General features: G+C 44.6%; 1 protein-coding gene across 2 annotated transcripts in view; it reads right to left on the minus strand.

Annotated features, from left to right (window-relative positions):
• The window catches only part of LONP2 (lon peptidase 2, peroxisomal), a 37,201-nt gene extending 31,723 nt beyond the window's left edge, over positions 1–5,478 (minus strand). For both annotated transcript variants that reach the window (XR_003534534.1, XM_027685062.1), the window contains exons 1-6: positions 5,220–5,478; positions 4,121–4,355; positions 3,287–3,418; positions 1,877–1,999; positions 837–1,000; positions 537–631 (exon numbers count right to left, since the gene is read on the minus strand). Coding sequence is in view for 1 of the 2 variants with exons in the window: in XM_027685062.1 (XP_027540863.1) it covers positions 537–631; positions 837–1,000; positions 1,877–1,999; positions 3,287–3,418; positions 4,121–4,355; positions 5,220–5,452 (982 nt within the window). In the remaining variant the exon portion in view is untranslated. The remainder of the gene's footprint in view (positions 1–536; positions 632–836; positions 1,001–1,876; positions 2,000–3,286; positions 3,419–4,120; positions 4,356–5,219) is intronic.
• Positions 5,479–10,638: the final 5,160 nt, after the last annotated feature.

Here is a 10,638-nt window from a genome sequence, read left to right on the forward strand (position 1 = left end):
ATCACCCTCATAACTTTTGAAAACTGGTACAAAGTGGACATGATACTCAATTTTTCTCTTGCACCCCAAGTTGTAATTATTAAAATTAACTACAGTTGTGTTTTTTCATCCTCTTGTTCCTTACCAAACTTGCTTAAGATATACCAGAACCTTTTTCAGGAAGATTAATGCCACAGAAACATCCAAAACTTTTTTTGTCCGACATATAAAAAGTATGCTCATATAAAAATATAAAAATTGGATGCTCATTTCTTCATTATTTTTGATGCATGCTAGCTCAAACTCTAATTAATAACCCCTTCATTTTTCTGTGAAACTATTCCTAATACTTTTTAAATTCATATTCTTAGATGTACAATTGTGCTACACAACCTATTCAGTATAGAGATCTCACTGAAGTCTAAAGGTCTACCTGGATTAAAGTAACACATTAATAATGTTTTTACAAGGCAGAACTAAGTACACGTGTTTACATGATGGTTACTTGTCCTAAAATGTCTGTGCAAGAGACAATCACCAAAAATAGAAGGGTTTACCTTTTGTACTCTTGTTCCATGGCAATTCTACCATCAGTTCCAAGTAATTTCTTGTCAAAGCATATTCTGGCATTGACTGAGGCATCTTCTTTAACCTGGATATAAAAGCACTGAATTCATAAGGCCAACCAGGAATTAACTGCAGGGTAAAACTGTCCTGCACCACAGGACAGCTACTGAGCAAACTTGAGGTTTAAAAATCATTTTGAAAACACAACCAACACGAACATATATCAATTGGAAAAGGTTTGCAGGATTTGTTTTAAAATATAAAATAAGAGAAGAAACCGCTATTTTTACCTTTTTATTTCCTTCAGACAAACTTTAAGAGCTTGTTCTGACATACTGGATGTTCTAATCTTTTTTTCTAGCATGACAACATCATCATGATCTTCTTCTTCCTCCTCATCCTCTGTGGTGTTTGCAACATGACTGATTCTTCTATTAGGACGAATAGCTACCACCTAAGAAACAGAGGAGAGAGCCAGAGAATAGTATCAGGTCTTGTTTTTTAAATAAGGTGTGTACTTTGGCTTTGAATGGAAATCATGATAAGAACATATGAGGTGCACAGAAAAATACTCGAGATTTTAATTCCATAAATAACTTCACAAAGTGTTATTGGTACACCTTAAGAAAAGTTAAAGTTCTTACTTTACTGTAAGTATTCCCTAAATGCATTTATCATGTACCCTAAACTAGCAAACAACAGAAGACAAAAACAAAACTGAAAGGAGCTCTCTGGGATTTTTCAAGCACTGCAGCCCATCATATCAGGCAAAATAAACCTAATCTTTACAAAATGGGTAAGTTTTCTCTCCTACCCATTTTCATTTCTCAATTACTTCCCATTCACTAAACTGCATAATTGCAGCTAGTCACAGGAAAAGTGCAAGCTGCCTTAGCTTACCAACACACATTTTGCAATGCACATTCTTAACCTGTATTTCAAAAGCTACCATTCATCTGCACATGCCAAAACTCAATGTGTGCACACCATGCAAGTAAACTGGGCATCAGATACCTCTTCAAAGGAATCTGAGCACTTATTCAATGTCAGAAAGTGCTCAGATTAAAATAAATAAAATAAAGATTAAAATAAATAAACAAATAAAATAAAGCCTAGGCAGTTTTTAAACAAATATTTTCTCTTTTAGGTATCTAAACAGCCAAAGATGCCAGGTGGGTGTTTTCTGCCCCTCCAGACTTACCATCAAATATTATGGCTATACATTACAATTTTGCACAATTAAAATCATGCACATTCATTAGCCCATTCAAAAAGTGTATCTTTTTACTTATTGAGGATGCTTAAGTATCCCAGATTTAAAGGTCCATACCCTTTTATCATCATCCTGTTTGGGCTTTCTTGTTTTTTGAAGCAGCTTCAGGCCTTCAATCTGTCTAACAAGCAATGGTATAGTCATCTTGAACCGCTCCTCCAGCCTAACAGCATCTAAAATCTAAGAGCAAGAGTTGTAAGTAACCAAGTTCACACTGATGGATCATCAGTCTGGGGGAAGGGAACATGGAGAATACTGTTACTGTCTTTTCACTGGAGTTATAGAATAGATGGATTAGGAAAAAAGGTAGCAAGAAAAGCAAAGAGAATACTGCACACAAGGTCTATCCTCAAGGGTCTGGATGCCTAAGCTACAAGCATTATAAACTAGGAAAAAAGTCTTTTATCCTGTCTGTTTTAAGCATCTTAATATTTGAGATGCACTTGCTGTGGCAAGCATCTATCAACATTCTATTTTTCAATTACTGAGCCTCAGGGAAGAGCTAGCCCTCTAAGAAAGTTAAATGATTTCCTTGGTTAACCCAGGAAAAAAATCCTCTTATGCCTCAGGATGTTTTTTTTATGATAGATTTTTGTGTTTATTTTGTTAGTCTTTTTAAAGTTTTATACATTCCATTTCCATGTTTAATTAAGTTGATATGTGGAAATGGGTAGAATTCTGCTCCTCTGTATTTCCACAACTTCCACTGGCTGCTCTTTTCTTCAGAACTTTTAATAAAAATAAAAAGGGACACACTAAATGTAATAACTAATCTTCCTTTCACCAGCAGGATATTCAGCTGTAGTACACACCTTCCCTTCAAATCACTGTATTAATTACTATTTGTGGTGCTTTGAAAGAATCTAACTTACACTTTCAATTCCAGGTGCAGCATTAGCAGTGACAAAAGAAAAGGAATAACAAAACTTACAAACACAGCAAGCAAATACAGAAATCAGACTAGTAAGAATCAAGCCATAAGGATCATTTTTGCATAAAGTTACTTTGACATATGATGGAAATTTAACCTCTGTCTCAGTATTTAAAGAAATCCAGACCTTAAGAATGTTTTTAAAAAGATTTAAAAAATTAACTCTCAAGTTGTTAGCGTGATCTGTCAACTGTGATGAAAAGCAAGGTTTCAACACAATATGAAAAAAGATTTATCTTTACCATGGGAAAGGCAAGTCCATGCTGGATTTATTGTTTAATAAAATTAACCATTTCCAAGGCTAACTACATTAATTTATTTATTAGGTGAGTTCTGGCACATACATATATTAACACTTTAAACAACAGCATAACTTTTTACAAGCATTCATGCTCGGCTGTAACACAAATACCTGCTGGCAAAACCTTACCAGTGCAGAGTCTCAAGTGTAAACAATTCCAAAATTATCTAAAACTGACTGTAAAAAAAGACAGTAAACCCCTAAATCCCCTTAGAAAAGTTTATGAACAAGACACCTGAAGCTTCTCTTGGTTGGATGTCCGGATAATAGAAGTCAGGATATCTGGCAGAGCTTCTCGAGGCAGATTGTCCAGAAGACGTCTCAGCTTTGCGACCGCAGGTACTGACATGTCCAGCATCTCAACCAGCTGTAAGAAACACACCTAAGTGAGTGTCTGACCTAAACAGGATTGTATCTTTCCCTGTGAAGCTTGTCTAGGTGGTTTGCCAAAAAGCTACCAAAATAAATTCACAAAAAGTTCAGAGTTCGGCAAAGGGCATCAAGATTTTGGGATTTCTCCTTGTTTGAGAAGTTCAAAAATATCATTGCAGCACTTTTTTTCAATACCTACATCTCTTATTTCCCACATCCTAATTAAAACCTTCCTCAGTTAACACTATGATGACTCTTCTATATGTCCTTTAAACTCAGATTCATTATACCTAGTTTATATATGCATCTCTTTATAATCAAGGCTTTAAAGGGTTTTTTCCCTTTAATAATTAAAAAAAATCCATTGTATATATTTTCATATACATATAAAATTCTGGAAAAATTAATCAGAAGTACTCCTTTTACTGGACTGTATTTATAGTATTGCTATATATGAAACACTAACATATCATAGCACTAATATATGCAGTCAAACTCATCCTGCATTGAGCTGTATAGACACCCTGGAACTTGACACAGAAACCTAAAGCTATAACAAAAACATTTGTTTTGTAGCAGAAATACTGAAACTCTACTAGTCTCTGAAAAATATAAGAAGTAGAGAAACAGAAGGACAGATAGGAAACAAATAAAGAGCCCAAATATATGCATAAATAATAAGATTACAACATATTACCTGCACTGCATACTTGTAAAATTGTTCTGACAACTCTCCAAGCTCCTCCTCAGATTTATGCTGATTAGTAAACTGCTCAAGTCGATCCAACTGCTCCACTTCAGCAACAGGATAAGGCTTCTCCTTGAGCAGCTGCAGGATCTGGAATCGGCAGAGGCCCGTAACCAGCAGCGTATAATGTGGCTTGGGCCAGTTGCTACCAACCACCTGAACTGCCAAGGCAGCAGTGCCAATCCTGAAAACAGATCAAATCCTGGGATTATTTGTCACCTTCCACAGAACATTTTGTGTACCTCCTTAACAGCTACAGGTTCCAAGACCCTTTTGGGTCATGGTTCCTTATCATGAAAGGCAACTAAGCTATACAACTTCCTTTGTAACAGAGATTACGAAATGAAACCCTAAAACCTGAATGTGAATGAATTAACTGAAAAACTAAGGTAATGTAGTAACAGTCATACAGTTTAGAAACCTGTGTAACTTCTTCATAAATAATGGACCTCGGTGTGGATAGGCACACTGACATTTCTGCCTAAATGACAGGCATTGGGAAACGCAGTGTTAGTAAGTCACACTTCTTCAGTGAAATTGCCGGCCTTATACTCAACAACCGTTTTAGATCGCAGCACCTCTTTAAGCAGGCTTAAAATAGAAGATTTTTTCCTGCAAAACCTTACTAAGTCCACTGATACGATAAAGTTCGCAGAGTAAGGGTTACAGCATGTAAGTTTTACTTATACTTTACCCCACAGAAATACAATTCGTTTTCATTTTATGCGAACTAGGCTACTATCCGTGTTTCATACCAGGTGAAAAATGCCATGGTTAACAGCTGCGACAGCCCTGCAGCTACGGGCCTGCGTTCTTTGGCCTTATTTTCCTCTTCCACTTTACTCTCCTTTTCCAAACTTTCCTTCCGGAGGCCTCCCAAGTCTGATCCCGACACCTCGCAGGCCGGGCCGGTGCAGGGACAAGGTCTCCCCGAGGGGAGAAGCCTTTCCCGCAGGGCGGCGGAGCAGGACAGCCCCGCGGGGTGACCCATGGCCGGGGAGGCCGCGAGGGACGGAGGGAGGGGGAGCCGGGCCGGGCCGGGCCGCACCTGTGCAGGGAGGGCAGGTCGTCGCAGTCGGAGGTGGGGTCGCTGGTGTTGGGGATGACGCCGATGATGGTGCTCCGCAGCGAGGTGCCCTTCAGCAGCCGGCTGCGCACCAGCTGCATGTTGCGCGGGGAGTCCACGCTGGTGCGCATGGTGGAGCCGGGCAGCAGGACGCCCTCGTGGGTCAGGAGCAGCGGCAGCCGCGTGGGGATCTGGATAGCGCTGCCCGCCGCCATGGCCGCCCGCGACCCCTCACAGCCGCCCGCGTCCCGTCACCGCGGCCCCGCCGCTCCGGCCTCCCCCGCCCCTCAGCCCGGCCCCGCCCCGTACGGGCGCCCGGCAGGGCCCGGCCGCGCTCGGCCCTCCCCGCTCGGTCCCCTGGCGGCCGCGGGCGGGAGCGGCGGGCGGGCCGCTCTGCCCCTCTGGCCTTGCCCTGACCCGGGAACGGGGTCGCTCCTGGTGCTCCCGACATCGCTCCCGGGGCCTTTCGTGTCCTTCCTCCTTTCAGGCGCCGAGACCGGAGCGTTTCCCCTCAGTTCCCCGAGGGCCGCTCGGCCGCCGGCAGGTGTCAGTCTGGCTCTGGCGATGGATGCGGGCTCTGAGCTGTGAGCAGCGCTAAAGGCGCCGACGCTGGAGAGGGAGCCTGTAGCAAATCTTACTGTTTGTTAAATGGGGCGGTTACGAAGTGAAATCCATTTTTTTGGTTTTTACACAAATCTGCTCTCCTGCGCACGTGCTCCCGGCCAAAGAGCTCAGGGATTCGGTTTCACAGAATCACGGAATTGCCGGGGCTGGAAGGGACTTCTGGAGATCATTCAGTCCAACCCTCTGCCATGCAGGGTCACCTGGAGCAGGTGACCCAGGAATGCGCCCAGGTGGGTTTGGAATGTGTCCAGAGAGGAGACTCCCCACGCTCCCTGGGCACCTGTTCAGTGCTCTGCCACCTTCAACGAGAAGCAGCTCTCCCTCCTGCTGGGGAAGCGCAGGTGAGCACAGGTGCTCTTCCAAGTGCGCCGGGCAGCCCCAAAGTGGAGGGAGGAGATGCAGGACACGACATCCTCTCCCCACACAGTGGGATTTCCAACGCAATATTGATGTTCACCGGGGGCACAGCTCACCAGGACCACTGACATTCCTTTGCCCAGCCAAAACAGCTTGCCCACGTGACAGGGTTCCAAGCACCCAGGCCCTGGGGAGTTCAGATGAGCAAGTGAGGTTTAGAAACTTTCCTTCTTTTTTTTTTCTCCTGTTGGTGAAATGAGGTGCAATATCAAAATTGCATAATGCAGTGAACCACGTTAGCCAATGTCTTGTTAATCACTGACTTGCACGATTCATGTTGAACAAAGGTAATCCTGTACAGAGGGGAAATCACAGGAGAGACAAACTGACAATTTGAAACGCAAAAGGATAGCTGCAGTTAAAACCTTGCTGATTCATGTAGTTTATTAACACCTTGATCTGTTGGCCTACAGGAAAATGCAATATGGAAATGCCAACAATATATTTAAATGCAAGAAGTTATTCATCATGGCTAGGCTTCGCGAACGAAGATTTGGGAAGGGCTCTACCCATTTTTCATGCAAGCGCGTTGGTGGCTAAAAAGGCCAATACGAGAAAGGCAAGTCCGGTTGCAAAAGACACAGCAGAAAGACTCCTTAGATGGTATATTCTGCAAGGTTCGATTCTTTCTGCGTTGTCTTTTCTCCTCAAGAGTGATCCTGCGTGCCTTCTCAAAAGCATCAGCAGCGTTATAAATGGTCTGTCTCCAGGCCTCCCGATTAGAGGCCAGAGTGGACCAGTTATGGTGATCAATATGCCCGAGGCTGAGTTGTTGCTTCAGGGAGTCCTTGTATCTTTTCTTTGGAGCTCCTCTCTTGCGGCAGCCAGTGGCAAGTTCACCATAGAGCAGGATCTTAGGGAGGCGGTGGTCCTTCATCCTAGAGATGTGCCCTGCCCAACGCAGTTGCGTTCTCAGGAGCATGGCCTCAATACTCGTGATTGCTGCCTGTTCGAGAACAGATGTATTGGTCACATAGTCTGACCAATGGATGTTAAGGATTGTACGGAGGCAGCGTTGATGGAAGCGTTCTAGGAGACGCAGGTGGTGGCGGTAGATGACCCATGATTCGGAACCATATAAAAGAGTAGACAGCACTATGGCTCTGTAAACACTGATCTTGGTACTTTTCTTCAAGTGTTTATTACGCCAAACTCGTTTATGGAGTTTTCCAAAAGCACTGTATGCCTTCGCTAACCTATTGTCTATCTCCCCATCAATCTTACCATCTGAGGAGATGAGGCTGCCTAGGTAATTAAACTGTTGGACTGAATTGAGTTCTGACTGGCCGATGGTGATGTGGGGACGGTGGGGGACTTCCTGAGGTGCAGGCTGATGGAGAACTTCTGTCTTCTTTAAGCTGACTTCCAGCCCAAAGAGCTCAGCAGCCTCTGCAAAGCAGGATGTTAAACGCTGCAGAGCTGCTTCTGTGTGGGCAACAAGGGCGGCGTCATCAGCATAGAGCAGCTCCCGGACAAGATGGTTTAGGGTCTTAGTATGGGCCTTCAGTCGCCTTAGGTTGAATAGGCTTCCATCAGTACGATATCGAATGTAGATACCGTCCTGATCGTCGAGGTCTGCCGAGGCCCTTTGAAGCATCATACTGAAAAAGACTGTGAATAGGGTAGGAGCGAGAACGCAGCCTTGTTTCACACCATTCTTTATTAGAAAGGGCTCAGAAAGTGTGTTGCCATATCTGACTTGGCCGTGCTGATCCTCATGAAGTGAGATGATCATTTTAAGGAACTTGGGGGGACAACCTAAACGTTCCAAAATCTGCCAAAGACCTTTTCTGCTCACAGTATCGAAAGCCTTGGTGAGGTCGACAAAGGTTACATAGAGACCTTTGTTCTGTTCCCTACACTTCTCTTGCAGTTGTCTGAGAACAAATATCATGTCTGTGGTGCTCCTGTTGGCTCTGAAGCCACACTGACTTTCAGGTAGAATTTCTTCTGCTATAGCGGGTATTAGTCTGTTCAGGAGTATTCTTGCCAAGATTTTGCCAGCAATGGAGAGCAGAGTAATACCACGGTAATTTGAACAGTCTGATTTAGTACCTTTCTTCTTATACAAGGTGATGATGACTGCATCACGAAGGTCTGAAGGTAGTTCGCCTAGTTCCCAACAGCGCACCACAAGCTCATGAAATTTAGCATGGAGTGCAAGGCCCCCATGTTTCCAGACTTCAGGTGGAATTCCATCAACGCCAGCTGCCTTGCCGATTTTCACCTGCTGTATGGCCTTGAGGGTTTCTCCTAGAGTGGGGGCAGTATCCAATTCGTATTTCACTGGTTGTTGTGTGATGGACTGAATTGCTGAGTCTTGTACTACACGGTTGGTACTGAAAAGAGTCTGAAAGTGTTCAGACCATCTATTCAGAATGGAGGTTTGATCTGTCAGAAGCGTTTGACCATCTGCACTGAGTAGTGGGCTTTGGACTTGGTATGTAGGCCCGTATGCTGTTTTCAGGGCCTCATAGAATCCTTTGTGATCCCCTGTATCTGCACATAGTTGAGTTTTTGCAGCTAGATCGGTCCACCATTTGTTCTGGATGTCACGGAGTTTCTGTTGGAGCTTGCTGCAAGCAAGACGAAAGGCTGTTTTTCTAGCGTGACAGGAAGGCAGTGCAAGATGTGCTTGGTGGGCGGTTCTCTTCTTCCTCAACAATTCCTGGATTTCTTGATTATTTTCATCAAACCAGTCCTTGTTCTTCTTGAGGGAGAACCCTAAGGATTCTTCAGAGGATTGCAGGATGCTACTTTTAATATGCTGCCAAATTGTTTCGGGAGAGGAAACTGCAGAATCTGTGGAATGGATATCAAGCTTAGTTTGAAGGTTTGCCTGGAATCTTTCTCTTACTGTGGCTGATTGGAGATCGTTAACTTGGAGTCTTCTCCTTGGGATACTGCCCCTCTTGGGTTTGAATTTGAGATAAAGGTTGAGTTTACAGCGCACAAGCCGATGGTCTGTTTGACATTCTGCGCTGGGCATCACGCGGGTATGGAGGACATCGCGGACATCTCTCTGTCGCACCAAGACATAATCAATGAGGTGCCAATGCTTAGACCTGGGGTGCATCCAGGTTGTCTTCAGACTATTTTTCTGCTGAAAGATAGTATTGGTGATGGTGAACTGTTGCTCCGCACAGAATTCTAGCAGAAGTCGACCATTATCATTGCAGTTTCCAACACCATGCTTGCCTAATACTCCTTTCCAGGCTTCAAAATTCTTACCTACTCTGGCGTTGAAATCACCAAGGATAATGATCTTATCATCTGCGGGCACCTTTTGGGTAAGACAGCGCAGGTCAGTGTAAAATTTATCTTTTTCAGCAGGGTCAGCTTGGAGAGTTGGGGCATATATACTGAAGATGACAACGTGTTGCTTGTTGTTTAGTGGAAGGCGTAGGGAGATAATGCGGTCAGAGTGACCTGTCGGCAGATTTTCGAGTTTAGGGACAATGGAGTTTTTGATCATGAAGCCGACACCTGAGAGATGTTTTTCGGTTCTGGGCTTACCTGACCAGAAGAGTGTGTAACCGGCACCATGTTCTCTGAGGCTGCCTTCCTCATGAAGGCGAACTTCACTGAGAGCAGCAATGTCGATGTTGAGACGACCCAGTTCATGGGCAATTAGGGCAGAACGTCGCTCAGGACGACCACTATTGGCAGAATCGAGCATGGTTCTGATGTTCCAACATGCTAGAGTTAATTTGAGTACACCTTTGGAGGCAGGTGCATGCCTTTGACTTTTGCTCTTTGTGCGACCGCATTGGAAGAAGATGCCCGTCGGTCTGCGGTTAACCAACCGGGTGAAGGTGGAGATGAGCTTTGTTTAGGCCACCTTTTCTAGGCCCCTCTCCGAGTGGAGCAAGCAGTGCTGTCCTTGAAAAGGCTGCTTGGTCGTTCAGGGTGCTGCCCCAAGAGACTCTCATCTCCGTCAGTCTCAAATGACCAATATCCTGAACCGCCTGTATGCAGGGTTGAGTCTGCGGCTCCCAGTGCATCTTTCACCTACCGTTTCGACCCTCGCCCGTCGCTACAGGACTTTTTGCATGTGGGTAAAGCCTTCAAGCCTGCGCAATGGATTTTTTAGGTGAGATGCAGTATGCGCGGAACTGAACCCACCCTTTAATCCTGAGGTTCATCTGCCAGGGCCGAGCAAGCTTGGACGGTGGCAGCGAGGTCCTCAGGACGTAGGTTTGATTAGAGTGACCTTCTCTGAGATGGATGGCCTTCCAGGGCTAAGCGAGCTCCATCTGCCCGGGTTTGGGATGAGAGTTGTCCTTCTCCTAGGATGACTGCCAGAAGGCTAATGAGCTCATCCTGCCCAGGGATGTAGTTTATCTGGTCCTATGGTTTT

This window comes from Neopelma chrysocephalum, unplaced genomic scaffold, assembly GCF_003984885.1.
Source record: "Neopelma chrysocephalum unplaced genomic scaffold, ASM398488v2 Primary Assembly neopelma1_68, whole genome shotgun sequence".
NCBI lineage: Eukaryota > Metazoa > Chordata > Aves > Passeriformes > Pipridae > Neopelma > Neopelma chrysocephalum.